This window comes from Lepidothrix coronata, unplaced genomic scaffold, assembly GCF_001604755.1.
Source record: "Lepidothrix coronata isolate B3197 unplaced genomic scaffold, Lepidothrix_coronata-1.0 Scaffold27, whole genome shotgun sequence".
Classification (NCBI taxonomy): domain Eukaryota; kingdom Metazoa; phylum Chordata; class Aves; order Passeriformes; family Pipridae; genus Lepidothrix; species Lepidothrix coronata.
In genome coordinates, this window is record NW_016690207.1 from 2,828,525 (window position 1) to 2,847,839 (window position 19,315).

Genomic DNA, 19,315 nt, shown 5'->3' on the forward strand with positions numbered 1-19,315 from the left:
TGGCGGCTGCTTTGTTTTCCTTTCTTTTCCCTCTTGAATCTGCCAGGGCCTCTAAGTTAAATAAATAGATTAATCTTCTTTCTGTAGCCCAGAGATCAGGTTGATGCATTTAAGAGCTTTTTCTCCCTCTAGACCTGTGAGATGTTCACAGATCCGATTCATATTTTAGAACTTCCTTCATGTGTAAAGAGGCTCGGTGGTGGCAGTAATTCTTCACTAACAGCAAATAGGGCTTCGTGCTCCTTAGGCTCCTTTTCTTCTGTGAGAGCTGAAAATTTTCCATCAAAGCATTTCTGATGAAAGCAGACTTTTGTGGAAAAATATCGCTCTTTGCAGGGGTGGGGGGAAAAACTGCCTAAAAACCTGAAGGTCTCCTTCAAAAGAGAAAAAAAGTTGGTATTTTTGCAAGACCGTGTGTCTTGAAGGTTGAATTACTGCGAGCCAAGTGGCTGAGAGCAGATTTCCAAAAGTGTATATACTTATCAGAACAGAACTGTGAAGAAGTGTGGCAGAACTGGGGGAAAAAAAAAAAAAATCATTGCTTTTGAAGAGGGGAAAATGGTTTTCTGAGCAGCTCCGTTTTCTGTGGTGAAAGGTTATACAAGGAGTGTAAAGAGAGCTCAGGGAAAGGGAGTTTTTTTTGAAGCAGTTTTGAAGCAGTGAGTCATAAAATCACAGAATGCTTCGGGTTGGAAGGGACCTGAGAGACCATCCCTGCCATGGGCAGGGTCACCTTCCACCAGCCCAGGTTGCTCCAAGCCCTGTCCAACACTGGACACTTCCAGGGATGGGGCAGCCACAGCTGCTCTGGAACATCCAGGAACCAAAGCCACAGTGGTTTGTTCCCTGTTGGAACAAAACTCAGGCTCCCACACTCAGTTTTTACCTATTTCTCAATGTAAGACAGTTGCTGGTTTAAAGCCTTTTTCCTGGTGGTGCTTTTTAAGAAGGAAAAGCTCTGGCTGTTTTCATTTATCCAGGTTTCTTTGCAGGAAGGGATTTGTGGAGCAGCTGAGAGTCTGCTCACCAAGGGGTGTCCCCAGGGCCACCAGTTTGAATTTCCCCTTCCAAAACCACTCCCTTGTCCTTGGCTGCACAGGGCATGCAGTGCAGTGTCTGCTCTGTCCCTCTCCAGGGGTGGTTTAATGCCAGTGATGACCCACAGGCTGAGCAGGAGCTATTTATTCTGCTGAATAAATGTGCCAGAATGTTTGATAAAATTTTTTCCCCATTTTTGAAATGGGGAAAACAGCTGGGGCACAGCTGCACACTGAGGGTTCTGTGCACGCCAGGTGTGGGCAGGCAAACAAAGCTCTTCTTGCTGCCTTTTTTTTTTTTTTTAGTTGATTTGGAGTCAAACCTGCCCAGCAACTTTATCCAAGCTAAACAGCCTTGTAATTATTTTTATCAGTGTGCTTAAAATGGTTAAAGATCACGACATCCAGCTCTCAGATCAGAGGAGCAGTGCTGGTGTGGACAACTCTGGCCCCCTGTTTAATGAGAGCTGGAAGAAATCCTGCCTTTCCCCTTCCACCTACAGCCTCTCCTCTTCCCCCAGCCTGGTGGTGATTTTGCCTTTAAGATAACAGCTTCAAGCCAATTAAAGTGTGTCTCACACAGTCCTCGCTGTGGGAGACCACAGTGCTTTTAACTGCTATTGTTTGTTAATAAAAATAAATTGTGGGCACCGGGGAGGGAGAAAATCCCCACATGGTCTTAAGTTTTTCTTGGTGGTTTTTTTTTTTAACTCGGTGAGAAGTGGATTGTGGCAGGTTCTGGATGGTGATGTCAGGAGGGATGAGCTGGGTTGGTTTGGCAGGGGACTGGTCCTGTGATCCCCCTGGGTGTTGTGTCCCCATCCTTGGCTCCATGTGTGGTGTAAATCATCACTCAGAAGCTTTGCTGAGCGGGAGGGGGATGAGCCACGGGCAAAACTGGTGTTTTGCTGCTTCCAGGAGCAGGAATTGCTGGCAGAGGGATGGAGCATCCTCTTGGTCATCCCTGGTGCAGCAACAGAGCTCAGGAGGCTCTGCTAGGCAGGGTTACACCAACAGCCCCACACTGTCACATCTTGGGGTGTTCTGCTCCCTGCATCCATCATTTTCTGCGCCTGGGTGTCTGTTTTCTCACGGGAATTCCCTCCTTGAGGGCTTTGCTGTGCCTCAGGGGAGGCAGGGCAGAAATCAGGGGGCAGCAGCACCTTCTGTGTGCCCAGAGGGGTTTGCCAGGGTGGGAAATTCCCTGCAGGGCACCAGCTTGACCCCATTCCCAGGATGAAGGGAGTAAATGAGTTTTAATGCTGCCGAGTCGATGCTGTAATGGGACTTTTGTGAGTGTGATGAGGGGGCTGGTGGGGTTTTCACACTCATAATTCACTTGGCTGTGCCAACAGGCATTTCAAGTATTGACTGACCCTGGGAGGGCCTGATGGGTCGTGTGATAAACCCGCAGAGAAGAGGAAAATTGAATAAAGATGTCCTGTGACTCAGCCTGGAACTGAAGTCTCCTTGTGCTCACAGGGCTGTGGGTGATAATGCTGGGGAAAATCTAACTTTGAGATAGGAGAGTCTCTGTGCAGCTCGTGTGAGGAATTAGGATGGGTACACAGCTCTTTTATCTCTGAGCAGTGATAGGAGAAGTTGATCAGGCTTTGCTAATTCTGGGGAGGATTGAAAGGGGGTGAGAAAAGAGAGTGGAGAGAGGAAAGTTAAAAGAAAATAATCCACGGGAACGAGAAATGTCAGGAATACATTTGTCCTTCTGCTTCACTGCCTCCAGAATTCTTTTCTCCTTGAAGTTTCTTGCTTCTTTTTCTGGAAGTCACGAAGGGTGGAGGGAGAGGGAAAAAAAAAAAGAAGAAGGAGAGAGGGATAAAAGAGCCCAGCTAGGAGAATTAAAAAAATAAAATAAATCCATTTTATGTGTCAGCTGAGCAGATGTTTATCACTAATATCACCTTGCCTTGAATCTCACCTGCTCCGGTGTGAACTGAATGACCCTCACGGAGCAGAGCTGTGGTGTGGGGGAAAGCTGTAGCTCCTTTTATCCCTCCGGGGAAGGGAGATGCCACTGGTGCCTCTCCCCCCTTGGATCAGCTCACCCCCGGCAAGGGGAGCAGAGTCGAGTCGTGGTGGCTGGAGGTAAAGCAAGGCTCTTTAATGCTGATGAAATCTAAGAGGAGACACAGTTTTTATAGGAACATAGAAATTGCCAGACTGGAACAGAGCTCTGCTTCCTATTGTTAACTATCCTTTTTTAGTGCTGGCAGCTTCCAGAAGCTGTGCAAGGAACCTTGCCCCAAGGGGTGATTCTTCCAGCCCTCAAAAGCAGGGAGTTGGCCAGTCCCTCCAGCCTGAAGGGGTTTACACGCCGTTCAAATCTTATTTTAATCTTTTCCTTTCTCATTTTCAAATTCACCATTGCAATCCGAGCTGCTGGTTCCCTTTACAAATGTCGATCCTTCCCCTCGGTCTCACCGAGGCTCTGGCTGCAACAATACCTAGTGGTAATGATTTACCCATGCTAATTATGCATCTTGCAGAGGAAAACATATTGTTCGTGGCTTTAAATGGAGTGATTTTTTCAGTTTAATTGAACTTCCAGCTCTGTATCCCCGGGGCAGGCTGGCAATGCAGTCCCTCCCCTCCCTCTGAGACACACACAGGCACTTTTCTGGAGCCCAGCAACAGTCACTTGTTGAAATGTTGTTGGGGTTTTTTTTTTCAGGTTTCTTTCCCTCTTGTCTGCTCCATTTAAATTCGAGCCTCTCTTCGCAAAAGGCAAATAGCTCTCGCAGATGAGGCTTTGCGAAAGGCAAATAGCTCTCTTTGCCCGTCGTCGAAAGAATGAAAAAGGCCCTGTTAAAGTTGTTGTGTTGGTGTTTGCCGGCAGTTTCTCCCGAATTCCTCGCTGCTCTGCAGCTGTTTCAGTTTGCTGTCTCAGCTGGGAGGATTTTACTCCAGCTCTGCCAGAGCTGTGTTTTCTCACCACTCCTCGGGCTGCACGGAAAGATCCGTCAACACCCAAAGCTCGCGTTGGGGGTAAAACTCTGCCTCTGCCTCTCCCCAGCGCCTGGAGAAGCCGCTGCCAAGTTTTTTAAAGGGTGTTTGTGGTTTCTCCAGAGGGTTTGCATCAGGATAAAGCACACACGGGAGTTTTTTTTGGAAAGCCTGGTCCTGGCGCTGCCTCCCGGTGCAAGCTGGAGATGCTGTGCCCTGTCCTGCTGGGATTGCAGCCCCTCTCCCGGGCCAGATGTGGCAGAGCTGGTGGGAAATCCGGCAGGTGATGGTCACATTCTGCAGGGTGATGGTGGTTTTGGAGATTTTGCCCAGAAAAGCTGTGGCTGCTCCATCCTTGGAAGTGTCCAAGGCCAGGTTGGAGCAACCTGGATGAGTGGAAGGCATCCCTGCCATGGTAGGGGGTGGAATGAGATGATCCTTAGGGTCCCTCTCAACCCAAACCATCCTGTGATTCTATGAAATAACAATGTACTTGGATTTTCTTGAGTGTCCTTGGCAGGCTGGGCAGAGGGAACAAGTAGGGAGGTGGCTGCTTTTCAGGGACTCTTCCTTATCAGCATGGCAGCTTGAGGAGGGTGGTTTTTCTTCGGCGTGATTTAACATTTTCTTCTGCCTTTTGGCTTTTGCTCCACTGTCTACGAATTTTTCTGCAAAAATCTCCAAATACCAGGACTCTGTGGTGATAGCAGTGAAGAGCAGCACCATCTCACACAGTCATTAAAAATGCATAAGTAGTTTCAGAAGCAAGTTGCTCCCTCCGAGAAGCAAATCGTCCATAATTCTGCTTGGTATTTAGAGACTTTTATCTCCAGAGAGAACGCAAAACTCTTCAGGATAGCCCTGATTTATTTTATTCTCTTGAATTTTCCGAGCTAGAGATGAAAAAAGGGGCTTAACAGAGAAAGAATTACGTACTGGTGCTGCACAGAGGGCAGCCAGGGGTCAGCTCATGATCCACCAGCTCCTCAGCAATGCACCCACCACCCTCAAGGACCCAGCAAACTCTTTTCCAAGCATCCCACTCCTTCTGGGGGTAGCAGATTGAGAGTGCTCCATAAACAGCTGTCCATCAAGCAGGCTATCATAGCATGCTGTCAGTACAGTAAAGAGGAGCCATTACAGCAGGAGCTGTAAATGTACAGGCTGTGACATGTTCTTGGTGGGAACTTCAGCAGAGGAAGTTGCTTTGATTTATTTTCAGCAAACTGTGCCGGGGATGAGTTTGGGATAAGTCATCTTCACATGCACAAGGCTTAGTGCAGCAAGTTGCTATATATCCTTGCCTCTTAAGTGTTTTCTTGGCTTCCTTCTCTGAAGGACAGTTATCTTCCCTCCCTCTCTGTGCAGAATTTTGAGCTGCACTGGAGTCAATACCCAAAGTTGTACCTCTGAGTCCCTGGTGCACCTGGGCAGGAGGGGATGGTTTATGGCTTCTCCTGGGGAGGTGAGAGGCACCCAGACGTGCACCTTGCAGCTGTAAGGATGCAAAAGCTGCTGGGAAGGTGAGCAAGGCAAAAATCACTTTATAGTGAAGGGTTTGAACTACGTTTTGTGCCTGAATTTCGAGAGGAGTAGGCAGGTGAAATGTGGGGACTGGGCAGGTGAAAAAACACCTTCAAGAGCAGAAGCCTTGCTGCTGGGTTAGGAGGGAAAAATCCCCTCTCTCCTTTCCCTCTCATCCTAAATCTTGACTGCCTGCGCTGGAATCCCAGTTGTAGCTACAGTTCCTCGGTGCACCTGGGCAGGAGGGATGTTTTATGGCTTCTCCTGGGGAGGTGAGAGGCACCCAGATGTGCACCTTGCAGCTGCAAGGATGCAAAAGCTGCCTGGGAAGGTGAGCAAGGCAAAAATTACTTTACAGTGAACTATGTTTACCACCCTTTCATGCCTGAATTTCAAAAGGAGGAGGCAGGTGAAATGTGGGGACTGGGCAGGTGAAGAAACCCCTTCAAGAGCAGAAGCCTTGCTGCTGGGCTAGGAGGGAAAAATCCTCTCTCCCCTTCCCCTCTCATCCCAAATCTTGGATCCCAGCCTCTGTCCCTGCTGCTCAGCAGTGCAGGTGTGGTGTGATGGGGGAGCACCCTGGTGTTGCACTCCCCAGGTATTTTCCAAGCCCCTCCATCAGCCAGATGGTCCGTGGGCACTGCTCGTAGGAGCCTGCCTGGTTCTGCTGTCTGGCAAAGCCCAAGGTGTGTTTCTCTCACTCCCAGCTGTTCCCAGGGCTCGTGCTCAAACATCCAAGTGCTGGGAAGCCGTTTGGAGCAGTGGGGAATGTGTTAGGTGGAGGCAGCATCCCCCTGTGCTCCATGTTCTAGGTAATTACAGCCCTGCTGCTCGTGGAGCAGAGCCCAGCAGGTGCCCTGTATTTATTATTTAGCTTTCTGTTAACTCTGAGCTGGTGGTGCACAGGCAGCTGCTGCTTCCCTGGAAACCTCTGCATTCAGCTGCTCACCAAACCTGGCTGCAAACAGGACAGGGGGCCTTGGGGTCTCTCCCTCAGAGCTGGAAGTCACAGGACCTTTTCCCAGACCTTGTGCAGTTCGTCTTTGCAGAGTCTAAAATGAGAACCACTCGTTTGGGGTTGGTGATTCACGGAGTCACAGAATCACTGAGGCTGGAAAAGCCCTCCAGGATCATCGAGTCCCCCTGTGCCCCATCCCCACCTTGTCCCCCAGCCCAGAGCACTGAGTGCCACATCCAGGCATTCCTTGGACACCTCCAGGGATGGGGACTCCAAATCCCCCTTCTAAGGCTTGAAAACCCTCTCCATGAGGAAATTCCTGCTGATGTCCAACCTGACCCTCCCCTGGCACAGCCTGAGGCCGTTCCCTCTCCTCCTGTCCCTTGTTCCCTGGGAGCAGAGCCCGACCCCCCCCAGCTCCCCCCTCCTGTCAGGGGGTTGCAGAGCCAGAAGGTCCCCCCTGAGCCTCCTTTTCTCCAGGCTGAGCCCCCCCAGCTCCCTCAGCCCCTCCTGCTGCTCCAGCCCCTTCCCAGCTCCATCCTCTTCCCTGCACACGCTCCAGCCCCTCCATGTCCTCCTTGAAGTGATTCCACAGGGCTTTGGCAGAGAATGATGGGGATGTGAACTCCAGCATCCTCCTCAAACAGCAGGCAGGCATTTCCCTGCACTTTCTCTGGGAATCGTGGGGTTTGTGCCTGCCTTTCCCCACCCTAGGGGAACAGGACAGCTCTGAGGTCCTGTACCAGATGTTTTGAGATGTTTTGCCAATTGAGCTGCCACAAGCACCAGTTCCTCAGCCAGGACCTCACACTTCCACTGGTGTGAGTAAATCTGACCTGATCCTGCTGGTTTTTTCCTCAGTTTCTTGGAAAGTTTTAAAATAACTGCTTCAAAGTGCTCAAATGATATGTTGCTCCACAACCTGTCTCTGCCGCTGCCAACGCTTCCAAGGAACCAATTTCCCGTGTGCTTAACCTTTTAGGGCTTTTCCTCCTCAGGAATTACTCTGTAACTCCCACTTTTTAAAAAAAAAGAAAAAGATAAAGGAGAAAATTGCCATTGCCCTTCTCAGGGGTGGTTGATGATTTCCAGGCGGTTTGGAGGAGTTTCTGCTTTTTAAAAGTGGGTTGAGCACACTGAAATCAGGATGCCCTTCCAGTGTGCAGCTGACATTTGAGCATGGGATCCCTCAATTTTCTGGAACAGAGAGGATTGGGATGCAGAAGGCAGCGCTGGTGGTGGGAGCTTCCCGAGGGAAACGTGATCCAGAAAATGATCAAACCCCAAGGAGTGGAGATGTCCCAGTGCTCCCTGTATTGTCTTTATTTCTGTGGCCATGTCTCAGTGTTTCCTGTCTGTAAAAAGGGATAGTCCCTATGGAGACTGCTGAGATAAGCTGGAGGAAGTCTAAATGTAATCTAAAAATAGATTAATTGAAAAATTGCAAGTAAAAAGCTACATCTTTTTTTTTCGGACAAAACTCCTGGTAACTTCAAAGGCAGATTAAAGACTTTGCCTGTGTCAGGACTTTAATATTTGGCCCAAGAATTAGACAAATGGAATAGTGTGAGAATGTTTGCCAGAAAATTGGAGAAGGGAGAGATAAGGTAACAGATGAAACACTCAAAGTCAGCATTTAAGGACATTGCTGCCTGTGGAGATAATTTTATCAACTCCAGAGACAACCATTTTTTCTACAAAGTAAAACTCAACCCTCCATGTAGCTGTTTAAAATGGAATATGTTACAAATTTTGTTGAACTGTGCTGTGGGAGTCTGCTCTGGGACAGCCAGTGCCAATATCTGTGCTAGTGATAAATCCGTGGATTCTCTGCCTTCTGCTCTTCATTTTGATGGTGTTTTGAGTTTGGAACTTAGACCTCTGTGTGGTGGGGTGGAAAAAAGATGGTCCTGATCTTGGTTTTGTGCTGAATCCTCTTGTTCCTGAAAGGGAGGGAAGGAGGTGTGACTGTCATTGGGGCAGGAGCATTACCAAGAATTGGTTTTTAGTTTGGTGAGGCCAGAGTGACTCTCTGTCTGTGCCTACACTCATTCCTCACATTATGTCTTGGTATGAAAATGTTTTGTCCCATCCCAAAACCAGAAGCCAGTTTTATATTTTGAGTTTCAGGCTGCTCTGAGTGGAAAAAAAAAAAGGGGAGGTGGGCGAGAATAGAAGTTAGAGATGTGACTCAGTATTGATTTCCACTTGTTTTTGCTGAAATGCCAAAAATGCCAAGATGAAATATTTGGACTTTTCCTTGTGTTCCTTTTCAATTTCATTTATATTTTTGTTGTCGTTGTTGTTGTTAGAAGCTCTTTGCCCGGTTTGATTCCAATTCCTGAATAATCCATGGTCCGCAAGGAGCTTTGCTAAATAGATTCTTTGTCCCCAAGTGCTTGGCGAGCTGGGGGCAGTGCCACCCTGCTGGTGAGGGGCTGCTGGGGGAGCAGAGGTGCTCACAGGGCCATGTGTTGTGTCTCTGCAGAGTTATGTCATGCCCAGACCACCAAAGGGCTCCATGAGGATTTATGGAAGATGCCCCGTGTCTTGGCGCCTCTGGTGCTCCTTCTGCTGTGGCTGATGAGGATCTCTGCCAGCCCCCATTCCCTGAGGATTGGTGAGTACAGACCTTGCTCTGACTCGTGTTTCCACACCATCCACTCTGTGTAGGAATTCTTGGAGCAGGGAATGCTGTGGGAGGCTTCCCTGCCTCCGAGGGGTGCTCCCTGTTCAGGTGGGGTCGACTCATCAGCTGAGCTCCCACCTGCATTTTGGAAATGTTCTCTCCTTCCACTTGCAAATGTCCCACCTGCATTTTTGGAAATGTTCTCTCCTTCCACTTGCAAATGTCCCACCTGCATTTTGGAAACGCTCTCTCCTCCCTGTTGTAAATGAAATTCGGTTTGTGGTGAGTTTATGCGCCTTAGCACTGATTTTCGTGGTGTTAACGTTGCCTGATGGGAATCTCGTGTTGTATAAATTGAAAGCCGCTCCTCAAAGACACACTGAGGAATTCAACTTGCCCCCTGTGCCGTGTCCTACCACCCCTAAGCTCCACATAAAATGAAATAGTTTTCTGTCACAAATGTATTTGTCCTCTGTTGATGAGCAAGGAGTTTTCTGAGCCCGAACTGCCCCCGGTTAAGCGATGCCGCGAGGACATTAAAAAATCCCAATTTCTCCATATGTAAGAAAATCCTGTGCATTTGGTCTGCTTTGGGTTGTATTAAACAGCGTTCAGGCAGAGGCACCATCATCTTCCCTCGCTGCCTGTGCAGGATTAGGAGACAGAAATGCATCCAGAAAGCTTGTAATGAAACTTGCCTCAAAGTATTGACACTTGGCTCTGTTGTTTAGAAGGGAAACTGCTTCTCCAGGCTGCTCTCTCTGGAGCTCCCAGCTGGCTTTATTAACTCTTTGCTGCAGATAAGAAGCAAATCTATTCCTGTCCCCCATTTGCACCTTTCACAGGTGACACCTGAAGTAAAATTACCTCTTCCCTCTGCTGGTGGAGCACGAAGCAGCTCAGAGATGTGGCAAGGGAGGAGTCTGTGCACTCAGGGGGTTCTCCATGTGGACTTGTTGGGGGTTTGATGAGTGTTGTTTCTTCGAGACACAGTTTGGTTTTTACGGCGCCTCCAACAAAAAAGTTAATAAAAATAAAGCAGAAAATAAAAAGAGGGGGGGAAAATATTACTGGCGGCCCTGAAATCATTCCCAAATGCGTGCTTTTGGCAAGGCAGGGAGATGTGGGGCTCTAGCAACATAAATCAGGGCTCTGCACAGGAAAGGAAAAAACAGACCAGAACGAACATTTAAATAGTCAAAGAAAATGCAAGCTAATGTTTAAAACAATCCTCAAACAACCATCTGGTTGCTGAAATGCACAGTTAGATGGTCAGTCATGGGAGGTGAACATGGGCAATGTCCTGGTGGCTTCTTCACCAGGAAGAAGAGGATTTTTCCCTGCAGCACTTCCCTTCCAGGCAGGAGCAAACACAGCGGTGCTGAGTCAGGGGCACTTGGCTTGTGAACCAAGCCCTGAGCTTCCCTGCTGCTGCTTTTTGGGGTTTTGGGTGGATCTTGGCCCTGGAATTTCCCAGTGGAGTTCGTAGGCAGCAGATTGCCTCGTCTTTGAGCACACAGTGAATTTTTGCTGGCCTGGACGGTGCCCACAGTGAGTGTTGCATTGCAGTGAGCTTCAGAGGCATCATCTGGGCAGGAAAAGGGAGCAGAGCACTGGCTACAGGGTGACCTTCCCTGTGCCTTTGGATGCATATAACGAGGCTGTCTTTGCTTGATTTCTCTCCTTGACACACACAGGAAAAAAACATCAGTGCAAACTGTTTTTTCAACCTCTTTTCTGTGTGTTCCCTTCTGCTCCAGTCCTGCAGAAAGCCTCCTTGTTAACACTGTTCTAGAGACCTTTGTGGGGGAAAAACCAGCTCTAAAAGCTTTATCCAAAACGGGGATGTTCTCCTAGGAGTGTCTTTTGTTTGTCAGCCAGCTGACCTGGTCTGTCTTGGTGAAGCATCATCTCCACAGGTGCTCAGAAGTTGGTTGTGCTCAGGGTATGAGGGAGCAGGCAGGGATGAACATGTTCTGAGCAGTTTTAAGAGCTCCAGGAGGTGTGTAAGGAACTGCCTTGAGACATCCTGGAGCTCTGGAAAGAGCCTCCCAAAATATCTCGGGACCCCAGTAGTTTGTGCTTGCCCAAGGTGTGCCCTTGAAGGTGTTGTGTTGCATCCAACCCCACCAAAAGCTGGAGAAAGGCATCTCCCCCAGCCCTGCTTTCCTGCAGCACACAGTGCCTGTAGAATTAATCCTGGGTTTGTTTTCTGTTTGTTCACTCATGCTCAATAAAGTGTCAGGAAATTTGCCTGAGTTATTTACTGAGTTATTTACTTGGTCTCACAGAGCAGACAGTCAGGGCCCTAAATTGGCATTCTCTGGCTGGATTCATTGGGTGTGCTAACAGCTCATTTAAAATTCATATACAAGCCAAAGTTGTAGTTTATCCATGGCATTGCCCTAACTAGCAGCACTGACAGATGATCTACTGGCAAAATCCTTGCAAGGCCTCCTGTAGCTCTTTAAAGTGCTCCTGTCTGTAACTGCCTCTGTAAATCCCTTCCCTGCCTCTGCCTCCCAGCTTTGCAAACTTTATACAACAAGCAAGACACAGCTCTAGCATTAAGGGTATTTTTTGGGGTGAAACTTGCTGTTTTGCTACCCCATCCACCCCTGGCTCAGCTGGTGGACACTGTTCCAGTGCTTTGGGGTTTCATCCACCAGAGAAGCAGTTTGTGGTCAAAGCCTCCACAAATCCAAACTGATGCTCAGGTGTCACTAGAAATGCCAGCCTGGGATGCTTGTCCCTGTTTCTAGGCATGTTTCCAAAATTCTGGAATGCCAAAAGGGCTGTGAATCTCCTGCACTTGCTCTGATCGTGGAACTGTGATCATGGAATGGTTTGGGTTGGAAGGGACCCGAAAGATCATCTCATTCCAACCCCCTGCCATGGGCAGGGACACCTCCCACTAGCCCAGGTTGCTCCAACCTGGCCTTGGACACTTCCAGGGATGGGGCAGCCACAGCTTCTCTGGGCAACCTGTGCCAGGGCCTCCCCACCCTCCTAGGGAGGGATTTCTTCCCAATATCCCATCTGAACGTCCTCTCTGCCAGTGGGAAGCCATTCCCCCTTGTCCTGTCCCTCCAGGTCCTTGTCAATAGTCCCTCTCCATCTTTCTTTTGGCTCCCTTCAGGCGCTGCAAGGCTGCAATTAGGTCACCCTGAAGCCTTCCCTTCCCCAGGCTGAACAATCCCAATTCTCTGAGCTTTTCATGTCAAGAAAAATGTTCTTGGGATCCCCCAGAGCATGTGGAGTTGTGGGAAAGCACTGGAATTTAGCTGTGCATGCTGAAGTAGGTGGGAAGAGGCAGAGTGGAGACATTCTTTCCCTATTCCTCTGTCAGACACCTGGGTAGCAGAGTTTGTGTGGCCTTGAATCCCTGTTAAATTACCCTCTTGAGGTGCTTATGATACACTAAACCACTTTTTCTATGAAATAAGGGCCCCAGAGCTGCCCTGTCCTATGCAGTTTGTACACTGGTGTGTCTGAGCTGCAGGGCTGGAGCTGGAGGGAGAAGCACTAAAAACGTGCGAGGCAAAAAAATGAACGATAATGGCAACGACCAGAATCGTGGAGCGTTTAGTTCAGCTTCCCCAGCTCCCAGAGGGCATCCATAATTCTCCTGCAGGCGCTGCAGGGAAGATCCCACAAGGCAGTGGGTTATTCTGTTATTCAGCATTAACATCTGAAAGGGTGATGGTGACACTGGGATGGAGGTGCAGCCACAGTCCCCGGGAAGGTGCTGATGGGCAGCTACAAAATCTTCCTCCCAAGGTGGGGGGAAACAGAGCTGTGCCTTTTACTGCGGGCAGGGAGAGCTGTGGCTTTGTGGCAGGTTGGTTTGTGCCACCCCCATCTCCCCACATCCCATTCCCAGCTGCCTGACACGGCTGGAAACTCCACTTCTCTCCTGCTGGAAGTGGGAGAAGCACATTTAACCCAGACAGGCAAAGCACAAGCCCCCTTCCACGTGCAGCGCTGCTTTCTGCCGTATCCAAGCCCTTTGTGGATGCAACTGGAATAAACTGCCCATGGATTTGCTGTTGCCCAGCAGGGAAATGGCCTCTCCCTGGCTTTGAACCCACGAGGCTGCCGAGATCAGCTCAAAGCAGAGGAACCATCCCCGAGTCTCACATGGTGGTGCTGTTGCTGGAAAACCTTTCCTCTTGTAACTGGGATTAGTGTTGAGGAAAGCCAAGCTCTGGCTGGGGTGGGGTTTGTCAGAGCAGGGGTGTTGGGTGCTGCCTGGGTGTGGGGGCACAGTGATGAGCCCTCATCAGAAGGCAGCAAAGACCAGAGGGGTCTTTGTTTCCCAGAAAACAAGGCAGGGCACTGAGACACGTGTGATTAGCTGGCTGCCCCGTGTGTGAACCTGTTTTTAAAGGATTAAAAATAAGCCTTAAAAAGAAACCATTGTGGGCTGCAGGGCCCCGTGCCTGAGGCTGTACCCACCTGAGGGGCAGCAGCACTCCTTGGATGTACGTTTTCAAGTCCCTTTGTGTTTGGACTGTGATAATCACAGCCTGGCTAGAGGAGGAGGAGGATGCAGCTATTGGAATAAAATGTTAATATTTTACCCCATATTGAAAAGACCCAGTTAAGTTCATTAAGGTGAAGCAGATTCACAGTTATTTCTCATTTGCTGCTGAGGAATGGTGACAGGCAGAGAAAAATACAATATTCATTTGCTGTTTGCCCTTTTAATTTTATTTTGATTATTCTGCTGGGAGAGTGATATCTTATTTATGGGTTTTGAGTTATGTGCATAAATCTTTATTTCTAAAAAAGCCACCCATATAGATGCCAGGTCCTTTCAGCAAAGCCTTGTCTAGACTTACAATGAATCACAGAATGGTTTGGGTCGGAAAGGACTTTACAGATCCTCTCTTTCCAACCCCCTGCCATGGGCAGAGATGGCACACTCACTAGATCAGGCTGCAGAGATGGGGCATCCCCAGCTTCTCTGGGCAAGTTTTACCCTTCGATTCTTTGCAGTTCTCCCAGGAATTGCTGTGTTACACCCTGGGAAGAGTGGCTCTCTGCCAGGTCTTCCCTGTCCCGAGGGATCTTGTACAAGCAACTCGCTCACAGAGGCTACTTCAAGGATAAAAGCTGGCTTTTTTCAGGAAAAGGGAACTGAAACTGTTCAAAGAGGGGCTGGTGACTGCTGAGGTCTCTTCTCTAACTCGTCCTTCTCTGAAATGAGTGTTTCCCTGAATGCCTTTGCTGCAGGACACCGGGGCAGAGCGTTCAGGCTCCGAGGTTGGGGTGTGAGCAGAGCGCGGTCACTGCGTCCAGGCAGGGCTTTGCACGCCATTCCCGCTAAATCCATGGATGCAAATCTCCCTGGGAGATGTGCTCAGCATCCTCTCTGCCTGCAGAGGCAGGAGGCTGGTTAGCACCAGGGAAGTGTGAGTGAAAACTGCGGGAGGAAAGCGAGTGCTTCCAAGGCAGGAGCCCGGGGAGAGAGGGAGTGGGAGCCGGGCTGAGCTTGAGGAATGTCCAAGTCCTGCACCCTCTGCTTTGTTCTCCTCTGGGTTTGAGGGGCCTGTTTGGAACAGTGGCAGCACTGGGCACTAAAAAGGGAGGGTTTGATGGTTTCTGTCACTGTAGGGGTTTCTACATGGATTGTGTGTGATCAGGGTTGAGTGTGTTTGGCTTAAAAATGGACCGAGCCATGTGCTCTGGGGGAAAGTTCATGGAAGAAAGAGGGGTTTGGTGCAGAGTGGGGTGACCTGCCCTGCCACTGATGATGCTGTGCCAGAGGAAGGTGTGTGTGGCACGTGCCAGGCACACCCCCTGCAGCACAGCAGTGCCCCTTGCCTTGTGTGGCAGAGCAGTGTGGGAGGGCTGAGCGTCTCTCCAGGCTGCAGTTTTGCCACATAAAACATAACGAGCTCCTGGTCCACAGCTAAGGAACCCAGCAGTATAATAATATGAATAATAAATAATCAGCAGATTTATATTTTAGGGCATGGAGTGAGGAGAGAGGAGGATTCAGTGAGACAGACCATCTCTTGGCGTGTTTTGCACCTCTGTGGCTGAGTTATTTTTACTGATGTGTTCCTGTTCATTAATGTCCGAGAGGCAGGTTAGATTATACATCCCCAGAGACCTTTAAGCTTTGTTTTGATTCATTATATATCCACATGCATATTAGATAGATATAGATCTTCGTGTGCAGAGCATCTGGATGGGGAAGCCAGCTGGTAGTTATGGAAAAGAGCTGTGGTGCTTAAGCAGCAAATCAACACTCTATCTCTTCATTTTCTTGTTTATGGAGAGTTATTTGCCCACCAGGGCAGGGCAGAGGATGGACATGGATAGGTGCATATCCAGAGTTTTGTATCAGATGTCTGTTTTTTGACATTTGCTCCTGAATATTAAAAGATTCTCCCAAAGCCAAGGATCGGGATCTGAAAGTCATGAAACTTGTTTTACATCTGAATCCTGTTGTTGCCCCTGGGCAGCACTTTGTGTATTTAACCGCTGAGCCATTTTTAATGCAGAGCTTTTTGTTTCAGTGGGGATAAAGCCCAGTCACAGCAAGAGCTACTCCGCAATTTCTTTCATTATTTTTTCATATATATATATATATATATATATATGAATAAAAAAAAGTCAATTACATGAATGAAAGATCCTTGGTTCCCTGCCTAAACAGCTGCCAAAATTAATTCCAGCTCTGAGCCAATTTCAGCAAAAGCTGGAATTTCTGCAGAAAGCTCCAGTGCGGCGTGAGATGGGATTGTGCATTAGTGTGCATTACAGATTCCTGCTGCCCGGCCCCTCGCCCTTGGCTATCCGTGTGGGCAGCTGGGGAAGGATGGATTTCACACAGCCTCTGCTGAGCTTGACTTTGCTGCAGAAATAAGCCTGAATTAAACAGCCTTGCTGGAGCGAGTACCGTCCCGCTGCAAAGCCCTGGCAGCCCAGAGCACCTGGGAACTCGGTGCCAGCGTCAGCAATACTCCAGCCTTCCCCACAGACCAATTAACCTGCGTGGGAGGAACCGCCTGAATGGAATTTTGGGATGTGGACAGGAGCTGGGCTGAGTTAGGAAACTGGGATAAGCACGCAGGGGAAGCAGGTCCTCCATCCAGGCAGGGGCAGGTCTGAGGATGGGGCACCTGGGGGTGCCTGGGCAAGGGACACGGTGCTTTCTTTTAGGGAACTGCATACCTGCAGTTCTGTAATGTGATTTGAAGGTCCTTTTCAGGAAGTGAGGGGGAGATCTGCCTGGCAGATTTAAGGCAGTGGCCCACGTTTCTAAAGGTAAGCTGGGATAAAGCTGAGTTTGTTACCTGTGAGCTGTTCCAGCCTGTCTGAGAAGGAAAGGTGGAGGATGACAGATGGGAGGAGGAAGGCAGCAAGGCACTCCAGCTCCAGTCTGCTGGAGCAGAGCTGAGATCCCCACTCTGTGAGTGCAGGTTTCTTCCTGCTCAAAGCAGATTTGCCTCGTGCTCAGAGGCTCATTCCACGCTCTCCTGCTGTGTAGCTCTTGGCACATCCCCTTGTCCTTGTTCTGTGGATGGGTGGACTGCAAGCTCAGGAGCTCTCCAGGATGATGCTGAGCTCAGTGAGGTGTTAAAGCCCTCTTGCCTGGCATTAGGCACTGCAGGGCTCTTGGGCAACCTTCCCAGAATAGGTGCTTTTGACCTAAAAGGGCACTTATCTCAAGTGCCCCCTCTGCAGCTAATTGCTTCTGGCTCGGTGTAAAATAAACACACCCCTGTAAAGCTAAAAGGCCCAAATTGGCCTGGCTTGGATTCAGAAGCTCTTGCTCTTGATATCCAGGTGTTAGGAACCTACAGCATTTGGAAAAGTCCCAATCCCAGAAGCAGAGAACAACCTGCTGACAAAGCAGGGGGGACAGATCCTGGTGAGGGCTCTTGCCTTGCTCCCAGCTTTGTGTTCCTCTCCTCCCTCAGAGAGACCTCACTGTGATGAGGCTGAACCTGCTGATGAAAAAAGTGCTGAGGAAAAAGGGAGGAACTTGAAAGAAGGAATTTTGCTTTTCCGTGGGGTGTTGGCTGGGAAAAGCAGGGAGCTGTGGGAAGGGGAGCAGTGGGAGACAAGGGCAACACCCAGGGCACAATCCATGCCCGAAACAGATGTGGGCAGGCAGGAAAAATGGGTGCCCTCAGCCTGTGTTTTGTCCCTGGGAAAGGTGCCCAGGAGGATAATGGCACCTTAGGGTGGCATCATACCCCAGAGCCCTCCTCTGGGGTGTCATTCTGGAGGGGAGAGAATGGGGGAGAACTGAGAAGCAGAAGGTGAAACACCTGGTTGGAGGGAGTTCCTGAAACGAGGAAGAGCTGGGAGATGGGAATTCATGGCAGGGCAGGGAGCACAGGGCTTTGGGGGGCTGGCCCTGCAGGAGGGACGTGCAGACCTGGTGCTGGGGGCAGGGAGGGAGCTCTGTGGGCCACAGATAAAAATGCCATGCCAGGCTCAGTGCCCAGAGAAGCAGAGGAGGCAGATGTGTCAGCACAGAGGTGGGGTTAGAAGGGAGCAGTTGGGGGGGAGATCTGAGTGGAGGAGCAGCTTATCCCAGCCCTGACTCGACCCCTGCCAAATGAGGGCTGTGGATGTGCAAAGGCTGCAGGGAGGGAAGGCTCATTTTCCCAAAGACATCATTAATGAATTTCTCTTGCACCTCCAGACACTGTAGGGGCTTGGAGAGACTAAATGGAACTCAATGTGAAAGTGGTGGCTGAATGTCAATGCTGCTGTCGAAGCCAATTTGGGAGCTGGGAAGTGCTAAAAGAATTAAGATTGTTAAATGGAAATAAGCCTACTTGGTTGAGATAAAATGGGGTTTAAATGAGTGAAATTATCAGTGGATTACCCTTGTTAGAGTACTGCCTTATTTAATAAACTGAGTTTTAATCTGCTGCAAGGGTTCCTGAAGGAAAACTCGGTCTGGGGGGGTACGTGGATGTGATGAAGGGGAAGGACCAGCTGTGCCATCATCCTCTAGAATGGAGCCACAGGAGCAAAGTTTGCCCCCACGAGTGCTTTGTACTTTCATGAGGATCTTATTCACTGCTTTATAAGTGGTTTGATCATGGTTCAGGTTTCTTGGGTAGCTCTTTTCTCCTGCAGGCAGAGTGGGAGTGGTACCACCTAACAGAGGCCATCACCTTCTTCTGGAGAGGTGATCCCTGTTCTGGGCACCACGTGTCCCTGGGCAGCCTTTCTAGCACAGGGCCACGTGGTATTTAATCCTTCCTGGAGTAAATCAGTGTACTCAGAACCTCTCCTGGAGCACTGGAAAGAAGTGATGCACGGGGACAGACCCTTGCTGCAGTTAGGAGGGAGAGAGAGAGTGTGCTGGCAATCTTGAGGGCTGCAATTTCAGCATGAAGAGAGAACCTAGTAATTATTAATGGCCACTGATTACCTGCCTCTGCAAGAGCAGGGCTGCTGCAGGGGAGCCACGGGGTACTTTGAGCTGACTTCAGCTGCCACCCCGGCTCAGTGCAGATGTCACCTGTCACCTCAGATGCGTTTCTGACCCATCTCTCTCTCCAGTGACAGCCGGGAAAGCATAACTGCTCCAGATGCTTCTAAAATTGCCCGTGGAGGCAAAGGATCTGCTCTCAGTGCTGAGCAGTCGTCTTTCAGCACTGGGGGACTCTGCCCTTGGCTGCTGGAGCTGGTACCTGAGCCCAGGAGGTTCCAGCGTGCAGGAAGGGGCACCTGGCTGAGAGGGGAGCATCTGGTGCAAAGGGCTAAAGCACAAAGAGGGAGGGAGGCTTGGTTTTCCTGATTTTCCTCTTAGTCGTGTAACTGAGGCTTCAGAATATTTTATGTTCCTTACTTGGAGGATTCGAGAGTTTTCAAGCTGTTTTCTGACAGTTTGGAGAGAGAAATCAACTCCAAGTCTTGGGTGGGTTGGGAGGCTCAGCTGGGATGCAGGAATCCAGGATCAGACTGGGTAACCTGTCTGGATTATGCTCCTATCTGTTCAAAGGAAACTGTCTTCTGTAAATATTACATCTTTGGTAGCCTGGTTGTTGTTGTCAGGAGGGCTAATAAATCTGGCTACAGGCAGAGCTGAGCCATTGCCTGACAGAGTCTGCCCACCCTGTATTTTCATCTCTTTTCCTGGGCATGTTCTGGTCTCTCTGAATTCCAAAAGTTCTTGTAGCTGGAATTGTGTTCGGGGAGAAAGTTAGAGCTGGGGTAGCAGGA

The 19,315-nt window shown here is 49.5% G+C and overlaps 1 protein-coding gene across 1 annotated transcript in view; it reads left to right on the forward strand.

Moving 5' to 3' along the window:
• GRIK4 (glutamate ionotropic receptor kainate type subunit 4) overlaps positions 1–19,315 on the forward strand; it is a 181,168-nt gene that overhangs the window by 51,681 nt on the left and 110,172 nt on the right. The window contains exon 2 of the mRNA XM_017809444.1: positions 8,969–9,100. Coding sequence (XP_017664933.1) covers positions 9,019–9,100 — 82 coding nt within the window. The 5' untranslated portion in view covers positions 8,969–9,018. The remainder of the gene's footprint in view (positions 1–8,968; positions 9,101–19,315) is intronic.